Below are 22604 nucleotides of genomic sequence, written 5' to 3'. Positions count from 1 at the left end.
CCCCAGCCTCAGGCGCCCGCGAGATGGCGCCAGGGAACCGCGTGGCGAAGGGCGGCAGGCAGCGGGTGCTTCCCCCGGAGAGACGAGGCGGCCTCCGGGGGTCTGAGGGACGCCGAAAGCAAGGCTCTCGCTGGCTCTCAGAGGCAGGTACGGCCTGTGAGCCCCTCTGGACGTCGTAGAATCATAACAGTTGGAAAAGACCTTTAAGATCGTCGAATTCAACCACTCACACTGCCAAGCCCACCACTAACCCATGTCCCTCTGCACCTCATCTATGTGTCTTTCAAACATCTCAAGAGATGGGGGCTCCACCACCACCCCGGGCAGTGTCTAACCATCCTTTCAGTGAAAAAGTTCTTCCTAATGTCTAAATCTGCATGACACAACTTGAGCCCATTTTCTCTTGTCCCATCATTCATTACTAGAGAGAAGAAACTGACCTCCACCTCACTACAACTCCCTATCATGTAGTTGTAGAGAGTGATCATGTCTCCTCTCGGCTTTCTCCAGGTGAAACACTGTCACTCCCTCAGATGCTCCTCATCAGACCTGTCCCCTTACACAAACCCTGCACCCAGGGGATGGGTTAACTCAGATGGCAATGGGTGGCACCTGCGCCTCCCCGCTTGGTCAGCTCACGGAATCTCTGAGCATCACCTCATCACCTCTGAGCATCATCCTCTCTTGACCTTTTGGGTAAAACTATGTGCTCAGATTTTTCTGTAGCCTTGTCCTTGCCCAGGAGCAGTGGCATTACAGGAAGGACCCTGGGGGCAGTGCCAAGATCAGCCCCATGGCTTTGTTAATGCCACAAGAATCAGCGAGTGCACCTTCACAGAGAAGGGCAGGAACAGGGGACTGCTCCAGAGCCGCGTGCTGCCAAGGCATGCAACAGGCTATTTGGCATCACGCCTAGTAAAAAAACGTGAGGGATTGCCACAGAGAGGGTCTGCAGCCAGTTAAGGGGGTTGGACTTTTCTCTCTTCCCATGTCAGTTTCAGGCAATAAGCCCAGCAGCTGCAAGAGCACTCAGCAGCAATATTCCCTGAAGGCAATCATGTTCCAGAACAACCATCTCACCCCAGGACTTTGTGAGTAATAGTCCCCAATCTCTCCTCCCACCTCTCCAGTGAGGCCACTGTCATTCCAGGGCATGCTGAGGGCTGAGACACAGAGGAGTAAAATGGCATCCCCAAGGTCCAACAGGTAGAAAAATAAATCTTTACTCTTCTGCATGGCCAGGTGCAGGATGACAATGAAAAAAACACTGGGTTTTCACTCTTTTCAGCCTCAACAGACTGCAAAGCCAAAGTAAGCTTTGTCACTGCAGACACAGCGAGTTCAGATACACTCCAATGACAGGAATAGATGCAAGAGCGAAAAAGGTGCTGTGGCAGATCATTTGCCAATATAGGCTGGCAATTTTGTATAGCTGTGACCATGTCCAGCCCAAAAGGTGGTCACATCTCCAAATCCTCCTATCCAGGAAAAAGCAGGGCTAGGCTCACTGCCATGAAAAATATGCTGTGCCTCTAGACTCAGACAGAAGACATTGTCCAGACAAGAAGACCCTGCCTAGAATTGTTTTCAAGCTGAAAATGAATCTTCTGTTCCAACTTAGTGTAAAACCAGAAATTTGCTGCTGAAATCAGTTTCAGTGGCTTTAACTGGCCACAGAGACAGCCCCTGAATATAATTGTGTTAAGCTGGGAAACAGATGCCATTTTACCAATAAATTATCACTAAACAAATCAGGGCAGGTGCAGTAGCAAAACATGAAGTGAGGAGATAGACACCTGCCTTTCTATCTAGCCCTTTCCATGCTTGCCAGATACACTTGCCAGAGGGTTGCAAGAGCTGAGAATACAGTTGGAAGCTTTCTAGAAGCAGCTGCTGGAGGTTAATAAAAGTGGCTGATGAGGATGATCAGTTTCCATCCCTACATTATGACTATAGTGTTATCTATATGGTACACATGAAACACAATCTTCCTCACTTCTTAATGGACAAAGTGCTGCGCAAAGGATGTGTTCCTGGCACTCACAAACAATTCTTGGCACCTGGAAGCAAATTTCTTATCTGCTCTGCTCTGGGACAGCTATACACTGTCTACACAATTTTGTCTCTCATGTTCCCCAAACACATCCTATTTTCACTCTTTTTCTACACTGTGCACAAGAGAGATTAGTAGCTGAACCATCCACATCAACTAATGTTAATTAATTGTTCCCATTAATTGTTCTCTGTATGCATCACACAGGACAAGGAATATAAAGCCTGGGACCTGGGATTTACATGACAGGCAGCTTACTGACCTGCAAATGCCAGTTCTTTAAGTTTTTTAGTTGTTTCGAAGGGGCAGTTTTCTGGCAGTAACTCATTTCCTTTGGGTTCCTGTTTAGAGAAAATCAGCAAAACAAAACAGTAATTTGGAGCACAAGATGGTTCATCCTGATCTCAAACTCCTTAGCCTGTAATTGGTCAGTGCTGGCAGACTAAAATAATTAGGATGTGGCAGAAGCGAGTGCAAAGAACTGAAAAAGTCTCAGACCCCGTGATGCAAAGCCAAGCCATCACACAGAGAGGGATCCTTCCTTTAATGAAAGTATGAATACACAGATCATTGAAGAAACCAGTTTTGGTCAAGGACAATGAATGTGTTTAAAGCATTATTACAATAAAACAAATGAAAGTCTTAACATTAGGCTGTACAACACACACCTCATCTCTAAAAAGACAGACTTTCTCTTTCTAAAATTAGGAAAATCATGGTCTGTATCTCCAGTGAGGGAAAAGGCAGCATGACCAGGTGTCACTGGCAAAACTGAGTGCGGGGGAAAACAACTAAGCACATTTGCCCTTTGCAACAAACTGCCACAAGTAAAATTCTCTCCAGATGTCTCTTAACAAAGCTAGAAAGGCAATCTGACAAATAACCCACAGGTGACTCAGGGCTTAGAAGAATTCAACAGTTCTGCAGTTGCCTCCAATGATGCCACTGTAGAGTACTCCATCTATCATCATCTCTTTCACTGATGGGTGATCAGCTCTTAAGACTACAGGCCTGGGGTCCTTCCAAGCTGCCTCCTCCCCAGCATGTCAAGAACCATAGACATCAGTGCCAGTTCTGCAGGCTGAAGCCCTCCCTGAGCCCCCAAGCCTGGGCAGCATGGGCCAGACTGCTGCACGCAGAGCAGAAAGCACTGTCACCACACACCAGTGCTCACAGTCAGGACATCCAAAGAATAAGGAATATGCTCAATTCAGCCTTCAGAGCAGATGGACACCACAAGGACCACAGCTCAGGTGAGGCAATGGGCAAGGAAGAGAGTGGCCACCATAGCACTGGGATGTCAGGCATATGGTGCTCCAGTCCTGCACATGCTGGTAACATGATTTTAGCAGAAGTGCTTGTAAGGCTTCTGTGGCTCACACCAAGAGGCTTGTTTGCAACTTGGCATGGCTGTGAATTGATTAGGTTTTACTATCTCTCAGTCCCTGAGCAGAGGAATTGTATTGAGACAAACGTCTCAAGGCACCAAAGCACATTGCTCCTCACACAGCTCGTCTTCATGGAACAGCTCAGACGAATTAGATCGTGTGTCTGTGACCACTAGGTCACCCCTGCTTTCTTGACTAAAGTAAAAGTGTGTAATCTTGTTCAAAAGTCTTCTTCCTCCACTCTGTATTTCAGACTGTGTGGAGACAACCTGTTTAAAGAAGGGAGTCTCCTTTTTTCTGTCAAAAGCATCAATTCCTGGCTTTTCAAATCCCAGCTGAAAAAAAAATCCCTGAAGGAAGTGGTTAGTTTTTTTTCCCTTTGCAGTGCCAATAGAGGATATACATAGTGGCATACTCATAGTGGTAAAACATACTGTCAACTCGATCAAACCTCTGATCTTCCACTTCCCACAGTCCACGAGGTGTCTACTTACCTTAGGCAAAAATGGATTGCAATGAGAAGGATGAAAATTTTAATGAAGCCTGATAGTCCCTACTGAATTGCCCAGTCCCTAGAGACATTTAAAAGAAATGTTTCTAAAAAGAATAAGCGAATGCAGCTAGTGTACTCAGAGGAACTCTGGGATCTAAGATAACACGCCTGTCTTTGAGAACACATTGTACTGCCAGGAGCCTGCTTCCCCTGGTACCAGAATTATCTGCTGGCCAAACATCTCATCACTTCTCTCTCAGTCCCCCAGCATCACCTAGCCATTTTTTTCTTGCCTTTCCCCCCAGTTAGGTGCACAGATTGTCTTTCCAGCACACATTCCCGCTGGAAAAGGCAGTGCTGCTCCAGTTAGATTCAGCAATAAGTCACCTCTGAAAAACTAGGGCAAAAATTGGTGATTCTGCCAATTACTGAGGGGTTTACACAGCTCTGTGAAACTAAGCAGACTATCACCTAAGAAAGACAGAGGCAGGACTGCAAGGTTTGATGGAGTGAGCCCAGAAACAGTACTGGAATGGATGGTTAGCAGTTGAAGAATCACAGAATCTTAAGTGATGGAAGGGACCTTTGAAAGATAATCTGCTCCAATCCCCCTGACAGAGCAGGACCACGTAGGTCACACAGGACCTTGTCCAGGTGGGGTCTGAATGTCTCCAGAGAAGGAGACTCCACAACCCATCTGGGCAGCCTGTTCACTTGGCTGTGGAAGGTTAAGATGGAGAAGCTCTGCCTGAGCATCTGTGGCATACACTTCCAGGATTGGCACCATGCAATGCTACACTGGCATATACCTTGAGTTTTTGCACCTATGGAGAGAGCTGGAGTTCTCCCCTATACCTTCCTGGCAGGCTCTGTGGTCTGTCCAACCACCACTTTCAGCCAGTTTGAACCAAATTTAGCAGTGGTGTTCAGCACCTACAGGCTTTTCCATGACCTCCAGTGCTGTAGGAGGACAGGAGACCTACTAACAAATTCTTCTGAAAAACACAAATATAAGAAGCGCTTCAATCAAAATGTGTTAATGATAAAACGAGTCCAGAAATAAAGCACTGAACATGTTAGTTCCAATTTGGAAAGTATATGAAAGACAAAGGCTACTGTTCCCTGCAGTTCTGAGGTTGCTGGTCTGGAATGCTATCATTAAAAGGCACTACCTTCCTCTTCGTGGAACTACCACTTGTAGACCCCCATTGTTAACAGGCAGAATTGAACCACACTGGACAACACTGATTCAGTTGTCATCAGCAATGAAGAAGAGAGCTGTTATTTGAAAAGCCCAGGTAGTGATCTCAGTTTCTCAAGGCAGAATAAAAACATGTGGGACCAGACCCCTCCCACGCAATGCATTGAGGACATGTAGGTAGGCTTTGGAGTTTCCAGATTTGCAGCTGGAAGTGCTAGTGCTGGGTTGCCTAAGTGGGGCATGAAGAGACATAGGTTCACCATCTCTGGCAAGTCCCAGGACATACAGTGGTAGAAATGAATCCTTAAGTGGAAAGTTAAAGGAGGTATTACAACAACCAGGTAAACACAGGAAAGAATTACCAGACTAGTCATGTCCTCCTCATTTCTCTAGTAACATACATGAAACATCTACTGGAATATCCACTATTGCTGGAAAGGCACAACAGTTGCAGTGAAATACAGCTGCTTGAACTCAGATGTCCAAGCTGAAGGAAAAATCGAAGAAGTCTATTTTAAAACAGCAAAAGTATTGTATAAAAACATATCCCTGTACAGTAACATTAAAATGAGAAACATTAACATCTGCAGCTTGCTTCAGCTAGTATTAAATTCCATCAGAGCTATCACCAATGCTCTACAACAGCCCTAAAAGCAATGACAGGAAACTTACTGACTGTGCAAAGCTGCAGATTGCTCCTGACTTTGTGCATCTCAAAATACGTTGTGGAGTGTAAAATCTTGCTCCCTAGAAGGGAACGGTGTTTTTAGAAAACACACCAAGAGACAACTATGTTGTCTGCCTGGTTATTTGAGACGTTCCACATTTCCAGAGGCCTGTTATGAGGAGCTCTTCTCCTTGTATTTCTGGTAAGCATCCAGTATCTCCTTGACAACAGTCGGATCATCAAGGGTAGTGACATCTCCCATGTTGCTTGATTGTTCAGTGACTACTTTCCTCAGTAGCCTTCTCATGATCTTCCCTGATCGGGTTTTAGGAAGACGTTTCACCACCTGCAGAGATGGGAAAGACACATCTGGCTGAACTGTCCCAAGCCTGGTACACTACCTCATGGCCACAGCTCCTTTGAGGCTTCTGGGAATTACTAGACTAGTTTATATCTAAGCACACTAGTTTATATCTAAGAAAAGGAATGTCACTAGCATCCATTCCTTCTGCTAAAAATGTTATTCTTATTTAAGTGGACTTCACTCCCCACTTACTCATTGCTGTGTATCTGCAGGCTGGGTGCTGCAGGATACATAGCTCTTTGGACAACCAGGTCCTCAATGAACTACTGACGCCAGTTAGACTTGAAAATTCAGGTACTGACGATGACACAGTAGGCCAGGAATATAAAGCACAAAATACTGCACACCAGCTACAGGGTCTCCTACTCAAGGGATTACTCCTGTCTGCTCATTATATCTGCCAGCATACACGCCTGACTTTATAACCTGAAGAATGATGAATGTCTTGGCTACACTTCTGGCAAGGGACTCAGCAGCAGGCTCAAAGGCTTTAGCATAAACCTGAGCCTCATACGGAGTTCTCAGGAACTGAACAGAGATGTTAGCAGGTCTCACACTTTGCTACATGATTAGCCGAGCAGGCACAAAACTCCAGAGGGTTAACTAACACATGAGGAAAGAATTATAGGGCTTCTCTGCAAGATCACTCACCACAAACACAGGGAAATAGGAGGTGTTTCCTTGCAAACCTGCAAGTTCTGGAGCTGCATGGAGCAGTAACATTGCTGCATGGTAAATGGGGACATTGAGCACGTCTTGAGGCACAGGGTGGGCCTGGAGGTCCCCTCTGCCAAAGCTCTTGCCAAGCACAGTGTTCTCAATGCTCTCTGTGCAACCCATTTAAAGGGTTGTTCAGCACTTGGCCTACTACAAGAAAGACATTGAGGTACCGGAGCATGTCCAGAGACAGGCAACGAAGCCAGGGAAGGGTCTGGAGTACAAGTCTGATGAGGAGCAGCTGAGGGGGCTGGGGATGTTTAGCCTGGAGAAGAAGAGGCTGAGGGGAGACATGAACACTCTCTGTAACTACCTGCAAGGGGGTTGTACAGAGGTGGGAATCCATCTCTTCTTCCAAGTAACAAGTGATAAGACAAGAGGAAATAAGCTCAAGTTGCACCAGAGGAGGTTTAGATTGGACATTAGGAAGAACTTTTTCACTGACAAGGCCGTTAACCATTGGCCCACGCTGCACAGGGAGGTGATGGAGTCCCCATCCCTAGAGATATTGAAAAGCTGTGTAGCTGAGGGACATGGTTTAGTGGTGTGCTCAGCAGTGTGAGGTTAGTGGTTGGATCTGAAGGTCTTTTCTAACTAAAATGATTCTATGATTCTAAACGGAGCAGCTCTCAAGCTCTGTAACAGCCCCACAGAGGAGGTGCTCTGCAAGCTGAAGCTGCTGTAATATCCCACTGACTCTCTGGTCACCCCTCTGCTGATCTGCACGCATGGGGAGGGAGCAGATGTAGACCACTGCACATGCCCTCCCCTACCTCAGCTAATGCTAGTGCTGCTTTATCCGGCCAGAGAGGGACAACAGCAGCACTCCAGGCAGGCAGGTGAGCTTTTCTCAGTGAGCTATCCCTGCTCCTGGCACCCCTTACAGTCTCCCACTCACCAAAATGTGGTCAGGCACTGCATATTTCGCTATCTTGGAAGCCACTATGGTTTTGAGCTCTTCTTTGACACGGTCTATATGAGCTGTCTGTTCCTTTAGCACTATGAAAGCAAAGGCACCTGGAAGACAAATGAGCAGAATCATAGAATCACAGAATCACAGAATCTTAAGGGTTGGAAGGGACCTCGAGATATCATCCAGACCAATCCCCTTGCCAGAGCAGGACCACCTACAGTAGGTCACACAGGGACTCATCCAGGTGGGTTTGGAATGTCCCCAGAGAAGGAGACTTCCACAACCCATCTGGGCAGCCTGTTCCAGTGCTCCCTCACCTGAACACGGAAAAGATTCTTCCTTGTAGTTCTTTGGAACCTCTTGTGTTCCAGCTTGCCCCTTGTCCTATCATTGGACATCACTGAGAACAGCCTGGCTCCATCCTCCTGACACCTGCCCTTTACATATTTGTAAACATTTATGAGGTCACCCCTCAGTCTCCTCCAAGCTAAAGAGCCCCAGCTCTCTCAGCCTTTCATCGTAAGGGAGATGCTCCATCCCCCTCCTCATCTTGGTGGCCCTGTGCTGAACTCCCTCCAGCAGCTCCCTGTCCTTTCTGAACTGAGGGCCCCAGAACTGGACACATTCCAGAGAAGCCACGACACCTTGTATTAGATCCTGGCTGGCAAGACCAAGGATGGTCACTCAAATGGCAAGACAGACATCTACGGACCAGACAGATCTCAGTGACAATGACAACTCAAAATAAATTGCCAAGTGTCACTGGGATCAAAATCTGCCCAACACAAATTTTGTTCACCTCTGTCACATAGGTAAACACTACATAAAACAAGTTTAGGGAATAACACTTGCACCCAGCCCAGGAAGATGCAGTTATTTTCATGGCTCTCTTTGCCTCTTGGGGCTCAATCAAACTAAGGCTATGTGCCCTCCCATGCCCTAGGCACCTCCTAACATGCAGCCCAGGTTAGAAATTAGGGAAAGTGTACATAAGTGTCATGTCAGGACACTGCTTTTCACATACCTTCTCCTTTGATCTTGTGTGGATACCCAATCACAGCTGTCTCAGGGACCTCTGGGTGATCAGCCTTCACAAAAAGTGAAACAAAAACACATGGAGCGTAACAACTGCTTGAAGCCCTGAAGAGCCTGAGCCAGCTGCTCTAGGAACAAAACATCTCGCCTATCTCACCCTCCCCTTGGCACACCCTGCTGAAAGCACAGCAGGAAAACTGGATGCTGCCTTCCTACTGCATGGTCAGCTGGTGGCTGCAGCTACGGCCATGTCTCTGGGAGTGGCATTTACTCACTGAGTTGGCTCCGCATCTAAACACACCAAGAAGTACCCTGGCATACACTGCACATCCAGCTGAATTTGCACCAGCTGGAAACCTGCTTTCTCTTTGTGCTCTTGTGTGTGCACGTCTACAGGCCTGGGTGGTGACTGGCCATGGCCAAATCACATGCAAAATCAGTCCTGCATTGCTCTGCGCCACAGAGAACAGTTGCCAGCAGAGCAAAACTGAAGCTGCCAACATCACAGTTCACATTTGACTGGTATTTCTAAGTGCCTAAAGCACACCAGAAGGCAGGGAAAAACCAGGCTTCCTCGTCTTCCCAGAAGGGGGAAGGGCTATTTTGCGTATTTGCATTATTATGCTACACAACAGTGCTTTGTTCTGTCACACTTCAGAGTTCAATTTAACATTCTTCTGCAGTAAGAAGACAATTCGGGTGTACAGACCAGAAGAAATTGCATATCTACATCTCACACCAAGGACTGGATCATGCAATCTTCAATTAGATTAAAATATGAAAGAAAACATCACAGGGCAAGCTAAGCATATAAATATATCTGCAGCTATACATACATAAAGTGAGAGGGGAACTGGTTCCTGTATCTACAGTCAGAAACCCATAGACAAAAAATATAACTCAGAGAGGATCCTGTGTGCCATGTGAACACAGTTCAGGTTTATCAAGCATCACATTTAAGTGCCATCTGCAGGCAAGGCACATAATACAGAAATAAACATTCAGGTCAAGCTTTGAAGATAAATGCTGTGAGAACTTTTTGTTTTCAATTCCCTGAGCTAATATTATTTTCTCTAAGAATGATAGGCTAGCTTTGCAGCTGACATGAATCAAGGTTGCTTCATATTTAACCCTGCTGAATTCTCAGGCATACTCAGCTACTTCAGACGAGCAAGAACCACAGATTTGGGAAACAGAGGTTAGGTGTTGGCAGAGTGGAAGGAACAAGCTGTTTCCTTTTGCACATTGCTACATGTTATGCATCAAGCTGTGTGTGTGCAGAGGCAGTGCTTTGAAGGCAAGAGTCCCTGTGCTTGTTTACATTCATAAAGTTGCTTTGAAAGGTCTGCCCTGCCCCACAGGGACAGGGACTGCTAAGAGACCTTTGCCTGCCTGGAACTTACCATTGCATCTTCTATCTCTGCCGTTCCCAGCCTGTGTCCACTGACGTTAATGACATCATCCATGCGCCCCGTTATCTGGTAATAGCCTTTCTTGGTCCTGTAAGCACCATCCCCGGTGAAGTAGTAACCTACAGCAAAGACATGTGGGTGGTCAGCAGCAGGAAGGGTGCCAGCCCGCTGCTTTTTGCTCTGAGGCACAACAGACTATGCTCTAGGACAGAGAGCAGGGTAGGGTGGGTTAGGCAGCTCACAGTACCTCCTGAGCTTCAGCTGCATGACCTGCCACACATCATATCCCATTTCCCTCTGCCATCCCCAGCTCATGAGAACTTCTAGAGACAGTCCAGCAAAGGGCTACAAAGGTGATTAGGGCATCTTACTTATGAGGAAAGGCTGCAGGACCAGGGACTGTTTGGCCTGGAGATGAGGAGACTGAGGGGGGACCTCATTAACACTTATAAGTGCCTAAAGAATGGGTGTCAGGAGGATGGGGTGACACTTTTTTCTGTAGTCTCCAGCGACAGGACAAGGAGAAACTTCTTTGGTGTTGAGGTGAGGAAGCCCTGGCACAGGCTGCCCAGGGAGGGTGTGGAGTCCCCTTCTCTGGAGGTTTCCAAACAGGACACGTTCCTGTGTGACCTGATGGAGGGGAACCTGCTTTAGCAGGGGCTAGGGCTGGATGGTCTCTAGAGGTCCCTTCCAACCCCTACTATTCTACGATTCCCAACCTTTGTCTGTTCTGTCTGGGCTGTGCTGGCTCTCAGTAAGCACCTGAGCAGCACCAACAGTGCTCACATCTCTCCCAAGATGGACAAAATCATGGTAGGTAACCAACAGCAACCAGTGGCTGATATCCCTGTAGTAACACCAAGTCCAGCACCACCACACAGTTAGGTTTTGTTGGACTGACAAAAGCAAGGGGTCTCCTTAGGCTATACACACCTACGGCTGCACAGCAACTGCATGCTCAGGGCTGGTGAATACAGCACTAAGGTAACTTCAAATGCCATTTGCCATCATGCCATGGGCTATTGGTCAAACTCAGTTACAGTGCTAGCTACACTTCAGCACTCATGGAGAACTACAGCTGGTCAGCTGAAAAGGAGCAGTTCTATCACATTTTGTTTGTGGGAACACTGCCAATGTTTTTAATCACTTACCCTAGGACAGATGAAAAGCCATTTTCCCTCCTGGCTAATAAAGATTCAGATCCCAGATCACAGTTCCTCTCCAGCATATGAGCATGGCAGGAAAACTGCTAACAGATTAACTGAAAAAAAGCCCCATGACAAGCATGGTGTCTGGGAGATCTAGAGCATTTGATGAAAACTGAAAAATACACAGTGGGTCCAGGAATCTCATGTCACTGAGGACATATTCAGTGACACAGATTGTGTTGGCTCTTCATCAAAGCCATGTGAATTGTTCCTGTGGCACTTCTGAGTAAGAGGAGGCAGATGGTGCTGGGAAATCTGGAGGTGCTTCTTGCCAGGACTCATTATTGGCCAATTCATGGACTTTCAGTCATGCCTTTCTGCCCTTCCAAATCAATTAAACTACTATCAACTAAACATCAACAAGATTTCAGATGTGAACTTGTAGTGAGTAATACGAGACTACCAGCTCGTTCCATTTCTTTGACAAGTTTCCTATTCTTATTTTCCAATCCGTTCTGTACAATTTGCAGGATGGTCTCTCTAATTCTTGTCTACTTTGTAGTGCTGCTCCTCTGAGTGAAGACAGTGGTCTTCCAACAAAGAAATGTTACCCTGCCACTTCTAATTAGTTGCCAGACACAACTTGACAATGTTTTAAAAAGGAAGGATGTAACATAAAACAGCTCCAGCAAGGGTGAGATGCAGTGATGCAGAAGGTGCTTTCCCATCCAATATGCCTGTTTCCGAGTGAGACACAAATGGCTCCAAAAAAAAGGTAATTGGACTTTAAAGTTTGAGTATTAAAGTTTTCTAAAAAATATATTCCCTTCTGACAGGCAGAAAAGTCAATCCTATCTAAGACCATTAGTGCATGCGTGCAACACCTGAAACAAAACTCCAGGCAACCAAGATCTGTCTGGGATGGAAATACCACAGGTGCTGCTGAAAATATTCACTGGGCTTATACTGCAGTGCAAACTGCCTTCCCTTGGTATTTTCCTTACCTGGGTAGGCTTTGAAATAGGCATCAACATATCGCTGGTGATCTCCATAGATTGTTCTTGCCATGCCAGGCCATGGCTGGGCAATGCAGAGTGCACCAGACACATCGTTGCCCTCTATTACCTTTCCCTGCAGGTTCAAGCATAGGAAGGATGATCAGGTGAATGAAGTCAGAATAGTAAGTGCTTCTGTGTCATCGATTTGGCAAGAGTCACCCTGTTGCTTGCTGCAGACTGCCAGGGGAGGACCTATGACTCTCTGGAGGGCAATGCCAGCAATGATGTGCCAAGCAGTCAGAGGATGCCTGGGATGAGGCTAGTAGAGAAATGTCTGGATTCCTGCCTTCCACTTTCATAGAATTATAGAATTACCAAACTGTACATGGAGGAAACTACATGCTTTACTGTTCAACAGAGCACTGGAGCACAGATGGGGAGCACTGCCTCACAGATCAGCATTAGTTTTCTCAAAGACACACACAGTTGCAGGGCCTCATGCCTTACATCTCCCTTGGAAAGCTCCACCAGTCTCATTGGCTGCTCCAGTCTTGCCACGTCACTGGATGTTGCATGCACTGCTCGAGCTGTTCAGCTCCCTAGTTATTAAGAGTTGTGTAACTTCTGACTTTTCTCATAAATGGAGGCAGCAGCACTTAACCAGAAGCAGCATAAGGCTACAAAAATGGTGCTGAAAATGCAAATGCTCCTCTAGAGATGTGCAGAAGCTTCCAATGCCCTGTTGGCAATATGTACAGATATTTGAGATACGCCAGACACATAAATTGCTCCTGTATTCTACCACTTCAACGGAAGAAAAAACATCCCTCCAAATCCCGTCAGAAAGGTGATTAAGGCACAAACAAACACCAGCTTCTCTTCTGGGCACCCAGCACAGCCTCAACTCACATTCTCGTCCATCAGCACAGGCACAATCCCAAAGAAAGGTCTCATAGCCATAGCCGGGACGATCTCAGCTTTCTCCTCTGAAGGCCGTGGGGCAATGCAGATGCCACCGGTTTCTGGAAGAATAATGAAAAACAAAGTAAATGGATGAAAGCAAATGCCAGCTCTTCTTTGTTAAAGAAGACAATACTGAAGCTACATAACATGAAACCCACTGAGAAGGAATTACTCAGCCCCAAGTAGCACAGCCATCTGAAAGCAGCATGGACCTGATAAGCCAAAAGGTCTTTGTGAATACAAGAGAGGCTTAAACATAGAAAACCAAATGGGAAACCAGGATGACACCATCAAGACCTATTCTGTTTAGAGGGGATCTTGTAGCAGTGGAGTGCTGCAGACACAGTGAAGGCCCCATTGAATCAGTCCATACGCCTTGTTCCTTACATCTGGCCTTAAAGCCAGACAAACCTTCCCCTAGCTATCACCCAGCAGTAAAATACAGGCACCTCTAACACATACTTACAACCTTGCAGGTCCCTCTAGCACCAGCACCATTGCCTACCCCAGAAGTGATTTTACAGGGAAACTATAAACATGTCAGGGGATTTATCTCCTTGTGTTCCTTTTACAGCTGTCTAAGGTTAGCATGAAAAGCACTTCAGGAATCTGAATTACTGTTATTACAGAGTATGAGTTTAACCCACCCCTTAAAGGTAGGTTGGGCTCATCTTCTATTTAAAATGGAACCTTTTAATCATCCTTTCTTATTCCTGCTGGGATTAACATTAAATCATATTCCCACTTTAATCAGGTCTTTGCTGTTCTAAAACTAATTCAGAAACAAAAGAGAGAAACAAAACCAAAAGAGCATGAGGCTTTTAAAAATACAGCTCTACAAATAAAGGTATGTTCTGCCACTTGGAGAGTGCATTCCTCTATCTGCTTTGCTGAGATGTGAAAATTGAAACCAGGGACTGGAAAGGCTGAATTTTATCCAGAATTTGCTTCCAGTTGCCCAGATGTAGCTATGAGGAAGGGTCTCTTTAAGGAACTCTAAGCTCCAGATCTGCAGAAGATAGATTCACATGTGGATTGCACACAAAATTATTTCACATTTCATTCATGGGCATGCATCCATTTCACATATTTCTGTTGATTTTGAAAGGGTCAGAATTGTTTCAGAAAAAAACACCCCAGACACCCGCTGTTCTCAGTTTGCCCAGACAAAATCTGCGTCAGAGCAGGAACCTGATGAAATTGATGGCTGCTCTTCATATACATTCTGGATACAGCACTGCAAGCTAAGTTTTGACATGGCTTTTGCCATCATCCTGCAGCCAGCTGCACATAAAGTCACATTCCAGAGGCAGCTGCATGGTGGCAATGGTCCTTTAAAGATTGTTTGCATGGTAAAGATCTATTAAAATAAAATGGTTTACAAGTAACAATTTTAGCCACTGACAGATGACAGCTAGCAAGGCTTCCAGGCCCTGCATTGCCCTTCTGAAGTCTGTCTCTGGTGCCCAGGCAGAGCTGGTAGAAGAAAAACCATGCTTCCATGTTACTTGTGCCCATGCTGACACCATAGTGCAAATCCACCCAGACTTTAAGCAAGGCCAGCGGTGTCTGAGCAGGAAGGGTGATGCATTGAAACAGGCTCCCTTCTGCTGTGGGTAAATCACCTCTGGCAGTAGAGTGGAGCATGTACTCTCTTGCAGAGTTGCCTTCACCACCACAGATAGATTGGGCTGACTACTTTGGGAGGAATCCATCTCTGAAGCACCAGCTCCATCTATATCGCTGTAGGATGATGACAACAAAAGCTTCCAGAGCCCATTCAGAGATGTCTTTCAAACCCAGCTTTTGTTCACAGCCGTGTAAAACAGCTGAAACTTTTTTATAATACCAATAACAAAAGTAAAATACCTACTGTCTCTTCTGCACTGTGAAGAACTACACCTGAAACTCAAACACAGCTCTGACTCTATTACTGTCAATCACAGGACAGCACTACCTAATATTTTAGCAGTCAGAGCCAGAAGAATTTTTCATGTCGCCCACCTGCACATGCAGCACTACTTAATTTGCTCCTCGTAATTGCTCTCTCACTCATTTGCTCATCCAAAGACTTTCAAGTGGATTCTTAAATCCCCATTTGCTGATCTTCACGCCTACTAGGCTTTATTAGCTGCTTCGGAGAGCAACATACCGTGGAGGACACTGCGTACTACAGTGCAATTAATAAGCTGCATTGGAATTGTATATGAGAGGTGATGCTCCAGGAGCACAACCAGCATCCATCAAACTCTTTCTGTGATCTCTTTCCACGCTCCCTTTACATTCAAATGGCACACATAACGCTTCCAAGATTAATTTGGCTTCCTCTTTACTGTAAGCAGTGACTATGGAGAAAGGCCGATTCTACATTCTACCAAAATCAATTTCATGAATATTTATCATTACATTGTGTTTCCAGGAGCTGGTAACTGTTTACCTGCAATACTACGCCTGGTTCAAGTTAAGATCAAGCACTCCATGCTTTACAGACTGTCCAGCAAATGTTTTTTAATCTCTCACCTGATAGTTCTTGCTCCAAAAAAAAAACCATGGGAAATTACAGTTTAATATAATATCTAACCTCATACTTTGGAGGAAACAGAAGACACTGCATGTACCAGTTAAGTGAAGACAAACAAACAAATATTTGGAAAAAAACCCCATTCTTCTCCATTTTGTCACTGTACAGTAATCAACTGCTTATCCACAGTGTTTTATTTCAGAGCAGTGATGAAGAAAGCATATAGCACCTAGCCAGTCGGCTTTTCTTCTGCTCAGCATGTGAGAATCTACACACAAGAGATCAGTAGCTCAAGTAGATATAGTTGATATCGCTGCTTTGAATTCTGAGGTCGTTTTGTTTCAAATTTGAACATAAAAGAAGAGTCTGCAAGTGTGGCCTGGATTAAATAGAACTTGGTTGTTTGTCAGAAGCCAATTCATTGCACTGAGATGGGCCACAGAGATCCTGAGGAGAGAGTCTGCTAGCTTGGCTGGAAAGGGAACAAATGTTCTGCCCAAAGGCAGCTGGAAATTTTAAGAGTAGGGATGGCTTTTTCTCAGCAAAGGCAGAATGGCAGCAGCTGTGCTGTGCTGAGCATGGACTTAAAAGTCCACGGCTCCATGGCAAACTGTGGCTCAAGACTTGAAAGGGACATATTGCAAGGTACCTTTAGCAACTCTTGAATCTCGGTGCCCAGAAGAGCTGAGCAAGTGCTGGGGAAAGAGGTGGGAAGGATCTGCAGGATTCCTTCAAGTGCATGGCCCTACCAGGCAGCACAGCCCTAGGCTGACTGCAGCACCATGGCCTCCCTCCACTGCTGGCCAGGGAGGCCAGGAAGCAGGTACCAGCTCTGCTCCAACTGGAGAGGGATCTGTGAGAGCCAGTCACTCTGTCTAGCAAGTTGTAAATGGAACACGAGTCTTAACCGATGCATACAGTCGGACCAAAAGTGTTACTGAAACAGAAGTGCGCTGCTTTTTGAGACATCAAAGGCCCAGGGTCAAAGCAATGAGAGCATCTTACTTGACTCCTGGGAGAAGCTGCTCCCAGGCAGTGCTGCTAGGTGACAGCCACAGTCTCCTACCCTCCCAGTGTAGAGCCATCAAGCCTTCACTCACTCCTCTCCAATCCCTTGGAGCAGCTGCACAAGGTCCCTTTAGCTACAGCTTAGTTTTCCACCTTCCTCTGACCGTTCCCAGGAAGGGAAACAAAGCACACCTAAGTGTAGATTGTGGCTGTAGAGTGCCAGAAATGCCTTTTCATGATAAGGCCATATCAAGATCAGTACAGTTGGATAAATAACTGAAAACGAGATTTCCAATTCAAGCTGCCTACTGCCAGCTTTGCCCAGAAATTAAATCTCTGCCTCCTGCTTCTATAACCAATTGAGATTTCCCATCATTCAAAATATCAAAGAACATGTAGAGGGGAAAAGAAAAAAAGATCAACATTGCTACTGCTTTTACATGCTGTTACATTGCTATTATGTGCTGAAACTCCCCAGTGACTTTCAAAAGCTGATCTAAATGCCAGGAGGGGTTTTTAACAGACTTGTGGGATCAAACTGAGATGTATCAATCCTTCTGCACCTATCAACGACCTGTCATCAATCAGGGCCTCCCACTCCACACTCCCCAGGATGTTTTTTACCTGTTTGCCACCACGTGTCGACAAGAGTACAGCGGCCTTCTCCCACCACATAGTAGAACCACTGCCAAGCTTCATGGTTGATGGGCTCTCCCACTAGACCAAAAGAAGAAAGGAAGTAGCCTGAGACTTGGGCTGCAGGTGGTTTTCTCTCCCTTTTGCTGCACAACATGCTGAATGCATGGAGAACACAGCAGAATGCACATGCCAGCAAAAATGCTGTAAGCAATGGACTGCAATATACTTATGTAGCTTGAGGACTGACTTTTTTCCAGATAGACAAAAAGCCAAAGCAATAAATATCACTGAAAGTAACAAATCAGTGCAGGTCATGTACAAGAACCTCTAGAAGCCCAAGTAATGCAGGAAAATGCTGTTTGGGTCACCTATGCCAGGAAAATTCCAAGTGATGTCATTTACCATTGGACAATCTTTTTAGCAAAGAATGTGATCCTGCAAAATAAGCTCAGAAACAGGCAATCACCTTAAAGCTCAATGGCCTCAGCTTCAGTTTATTTCTCCTTCTGCTGGGAAAATATCTGAAAAGCCAGAGAGGAAGCCTGCTTTATCATCTGTTTTTAACCACATCCCATCTGGTCAGCCGAGCTCCTCTGGTTACCTTCATTTCACCAGCTGGAACCCCACATCTTTTTCAGATGAAGACTCCAGGCCCCTTACCTGATCCTAATGTCTTCAAGGAAGATCTGTCGTATTTCTTCACCCATTCTTCTCCATAATTCAACAGCAAACGTATGGCCGTAGGAGCTCCATAAAACTGATTGATTTTCAACCTTTGCACCACTTCCCAGTAACGACCTGCAAAATCATAAATGGGTTTTTCATCTGTCTAGTGTCGGAGAGAGCACCACGGAGAAATGACAGACACCAATATGGTTAGGCCATAACTCAAATTTTACTAACAAGCATCAGACTTTTATAATCAGCAGCAAAGCTGGCATGTTTACACTACTTCTAATTGATCCCTTCTCTAAAAGCCAGCTGCGCTTTTCTGCAATAAGCCTTGTGGTTTCACATACTGCTTCAGCCTCTGCCTTGCTCAAGCTTGTTATCATGTAGGCATTCTTTCTTCTTCTTTTCTCACAGTCGTGAATGGCTCAAGGACAATCCACACCTTAGTTCTCAAAGTATGGGTTGTTCACTATTACCAGGCTGTGGCCTCTTTCAGACAGAAATTCCTCCAGAGTCTAGCACTGCCATACTACTGCAAATGCTCAGCAAGACAACTAACTGCCAAAGCCAAACCCGTGGCTATTGTTGAGTACAGAGCAAAACCAATAGAGCTTTGTTTTCCCCCTCCCCCCCCCCCCCTCCCCCCAGCTCTGGATGCACAGGTGTTCCTCAATGTCGCAGACGTATTCTAAAGAAAAGGAACCTGTTCCAGTTGAGTTTGGAAACCTCCAGAGAAGGAGACTCCACACCCTCCCTGGGCAGCCTGTGCCAGGGCTCCCTCATCTCAACACCAAAGAAGTTTTTCCTTGTGTTTAAATGAAACTTTTTGTGTTCCAGCTTATGTCTATTACCCGTAGTCCTGTCATATGAGACAACAGAAGTGAGATCCCATCCTTTTGACATACACCTTTTAAACACTTGTAAGTATTAATGAGGTCCCTCCTCAGTCTTCTCTTCTCCAGGCTGAACAGTCCCAGTTCCCACAGCCTTTCCTCATATGAAAGGTGTTCCAGTCCCCTGATCATCTTGGTGGCCCGGCTCTGGACCCTCTCTCCAGAAGTTCTCTGTCCCTCTTGAGCTGAGGAGCCCAGAACTGGACATAGGATTCCAGATGAGGCCTCACCAGGGCAGAGTAGAGGGGGAGCAGAACCTCCCTCGACCTGTTGCCCACATGCTTCTTGATGTACCCCAGGATGCCATTGGCCTCTTGGGCCACAAGGGCATATTGCTGGCTCATGGTTAGTTTATTACCAACCAGGACTCCCAGGTCTCTCTCTGCAGAGCTGCTCTCCAGCAGGTCAACCCCCAGCCTGTACTGGTGCATGGGATTGTTCCTCCCCAGCTACAGGACTCTGCACTTGCCCTTGTTGCACCTCATGAGGTTCCTCTCTGCCCAACTCTCAAGCCGGTCAAGCCAGTTACACTGGACAGGTTTCTAAAGGTCCTTTCTTACACTGGTATGTCTAGCCAAACCTTTGCCCTCCACTTCCTTACCTGGGTCAGGGTACACTGGAGTACTTTCAAACAGGACAGAGGTAGCTCCATTGCAGAGTGGTCCATACACAACATAGCTATGTCCTGTGATCCAGCCAATGTCAGCCACACAGCCGAAAACATCGCCTTGCTGGTAGTCAAATACATACTGCAAAGATAAATGTTAGGCTAGCTGATTGCTGGCAGGCACAAAGAGCTCAAAGGTGAGATGTTGGATTGGACATCCATGTGGGAGCAAGAGAACACATAGAGCAAGTGGAGCCAGGCACAGAGGACTCAGCAGCACAAAGGGCAGCTCAAGATGAAGAAGTAAGTCAGACGGCCCAGTACCAGGGCTTCCTGACTGCTTTTGCAAACACACAGGATGTAAACATAGGTGCCCATGAAACATTGTCTGAGAAATGTTCTTAGCTGCTTAGCTTCTCTAGCAGTGCATCACTTGCCAGATGCTACCCTCTCCCTGCTTAGCAGACTCAAGATAAAGGGCACTCATTATCTTGTCCTGGTTATGGAAAATGCTTCCCACTGTAAATCTAAGTCCCCTACTGTATGACTCTCCTAAGTCAGAGTCAGCTTTATGTTTTAAATGAAAGAAGGTGAATCAGAATTAAAAGAAAGCCCCACAAGTGTGTGACAAGAGTGTCACACATGAGTGTTTAAAGACCACAGAGGCCACACAGGTCAGCTCTCTCTTCTAGCTAGGAAAGCCAATTTTCACCTTACTTTTGGAAATGCCTTTCCCTCTCAAGCTCTGAACTACCTCTAAAGGGACTACAGTTGTATATAGTGCCTCCCTGCTTGTCAGCACCACGGTGCAAGATCTATCTTCTGGTCTAAGAAAGAAAGAGATGTCTTGGAGATTACACTGTCACTTAGAAAAACTGATGTACCAAATGCCCTTCCTGCAGAGAAGCCTGACACTTGCACGTTTAAATCTTCTGAAAATTCAGCTGCGTCAGTCTAAAGAAAGAAAATCTCCACTTGAACTGTGTGTGATAACACAGAGGGTGATACCACCAAAACGAGATGGAGATCTTTCACCACAGCCCTCTCTCATTTCACTGTAACCTTCTTATATGCAGAGCTTGGACCAGAAGCTTCAAAAACTAGTGCCTTGACTTTTTTTGTTGTTGTTTTTCATGAAAAAGGCAGTTAAAACAGTTACACTTATCCTAGATCACATAGAAAAGTAGAACAAAGGTGCAGTCACAGGGCATGAATGTAATTTTTAACTTCATGCAAGTGCTATGTGAAGAGGTTAAGAGTCCAGATCCTCTCTGAAATAAAGGTCATCATCCCACTGCAAAATTACTACAGTAATATCCACACTACCAATGCCAGTAGGATAGTTCCCAGAATCTCCCCAGCTGCATCACTTTAATATCTACAAATTCTGGCCTGCCAACACTAGTACATTTTAAATACAAAAGTAGTAGTACTGCAGTTTCTTTTCTTCCTTTCCTAACTCTAGGCTCTGGTTTGCACAGTATTATATTCCCCAGAAACAAATCCTGAAGATTAATTACATGTTTTCAGGCATTTTTCAGATTGTTTACACCCACTGTGCCAACTGGGCAGCGAACACAGAGCACACCACTCCCAGTCCCTCTCATTAGTACTGTCAGAAGGAAAGTGAAGCCTTTCCAGAGCATGTAGCTGAGTTACCTTGTGCGTGAGAGCAGCGTACAGTAGGTATCCAGCCTGGCTGTGAACGATTCCTTTGGGTTTCCCAGTGCTGCCCGAGGTATAAAGCATGAAAAGCATGTCTTCGCTGTCCATGCTCTCTGGAGTGCATACAGAAGATGCCTTGGCCATCTCCTAAGGAAAAAAAGGTGTTAGAAAATACTTTGGCTAAATGGAGCCAATCAAGACTCCATCTGTAAGTGTTTGAGTCCGGAAACAAGAACTGTCTTTGTTTCTGCCCCCTCACAAACATCCATGGATGTTTCATAGGTGATATGTGCTTACCTAGTGGAAAAGTTCCTGTGGACACATAGCATCTGGCCTTTCCCCCAATCCGTCTGCTAGGTGCAGAACTCGGAGGGAATTGGACAGATAAAATAAAATTTCAAGAAAAAAAATAGGTAGGTCATAGCTTACATTTCAAGGCTTTGTAAAACCACTGTAGCTGCAAACACAAACTACCCCTGACAGCAGCAGCAAGGCTGACTGGATATTGTTTAGGACCTTCCTTTTCCTTTTAAAATTGCAGTGCTACAGTTAAACTGTGCATTCATCTCCCTTCCCTGGTCCCAGTGGTGGACTGTCCTGTCCCCATTTGATCCTCAAACGCTAATTGCTCTACCCATGAGAAGCAGAGTGCTTTACTCTCCTGGCTCTGTCACTCTCCTCACACTGCACTGTTTGGCCAGGAGGGTGAGATCCTCACTCCTGCCATCAGAACAATGGGAGGGAAGGATGCAACATCCTACTAGAACAAACTTTTGGTCTAGCTTGTGTGCCTAGTCCAGTAGAGGAGGGGGGAAACAGGTGCTTTGAAAGAGATGCTTGTGGTCACTGAACTTTGTGGCAGGAGAAGGCTTGTCTGCCCAGACTGTCGATTTTGAACATGAACCTGTAGAGGTTGAACATTTTTCTAATCCAAACTTGCAATAACCATTTTGTGTTCCAGATTCTCAACATATGGCTGTAAAAAAAAAGCACAGCTGGCTTGCTTCTCTCAAGCTTTGTGCTGTCCTAGATGAATAACGATTCCTGCAAGGGTTATTAGGTGGCTCTTTCAAGGAATTTCTAGGTATTGCCTTTTTACAAGTACACACTGTAAACACACTGTATGTACAAGTGAACACCACTACCAGCAGGTCCAGTTGCTTAAAAGTGTCTGCCAAACAAGGCTTAATAAAATAGGAAGAGTTGACAGTTATAGCACTCCTGCTCATCTCAGGCATTTCTTGTGA

At 45.8% G+C, this 22604-nt stretch overlaps 1 protein-coding gene across 3 annotated transcripts in view; it reads right to left on the bottom strand.

Annotated features, from left to right (window-relative positions):
* Positions 1-22604, bottom strand: part of ACSS1 (acyl-CoA synthetase short chain family member 1) — a 44245-nt gene that overhangs the window by 4162 nt on the left and 17479 nt on the right. Inside the window, exons 5-15 of one of the 3 annotated variants that reach the window (XR_009818244.1) lie at positions 21352-21504; positions 19687-19834; positions 18181-18318; positions 17506-17598; positions 13299-13411; positions 12396-12522; positions 10235-10362; positions 8821-8884; positions 7782-7900; positions 5808-6148; positions 1305-2394 (exon numbers count right to left, since the gene is read on the bottom strand). Coding sequence is in view for 1 of the 3 variants with exons in the window: in XM_061990868.1 (XP_061846852.1) it covers positions 5975-6148; positions 7782-7900; positions 8821-8884; positions 10235-10362; positions 12396-12522; positions 13299-13411; positions 17506-17598; positions 18181-18318; positions 19687-19834; positions 21352-21504 (1257 nt within the window). In the remaining 2 variants the exon portion in view is untranslated. Of the gene's footprint in view, positions 1-1304; positions 2395-2578; positions 6149-7781; positions 7901-8820; positions 8885-10234; positions 10363-12395; positions 12523-13298; positions 13412-17505; positions 17599-18180; positions 18319-19686; positions 19835-21351; positions 21505-22604 lie in introns of those variants that run through there. The other 2 variants (XR_009818245.1, XM_061990868.1) reach the window with 2 other exon arrangements.

Source organism: Colius striatus, chromosome 2 (assembly GCF_028858725.1).
Source record: "Colius striatus isolate bColStr4 chromosome 2, bColStr4.1.hap1, whole genome shotgun sequence".
In the NCBI taxonomy this organism is placed as follows: domain Eukaryota; kingdom Metazoa; phylum Chordata; class Aves; order Coliiformes; family Coliidae; genus Colius; species Colius striatus.
The sequence above is the reverse complement of the archived record's forward strand: the minus strand, read 5'-3'. Positions and strand labels throughout refer to the sequence as shown.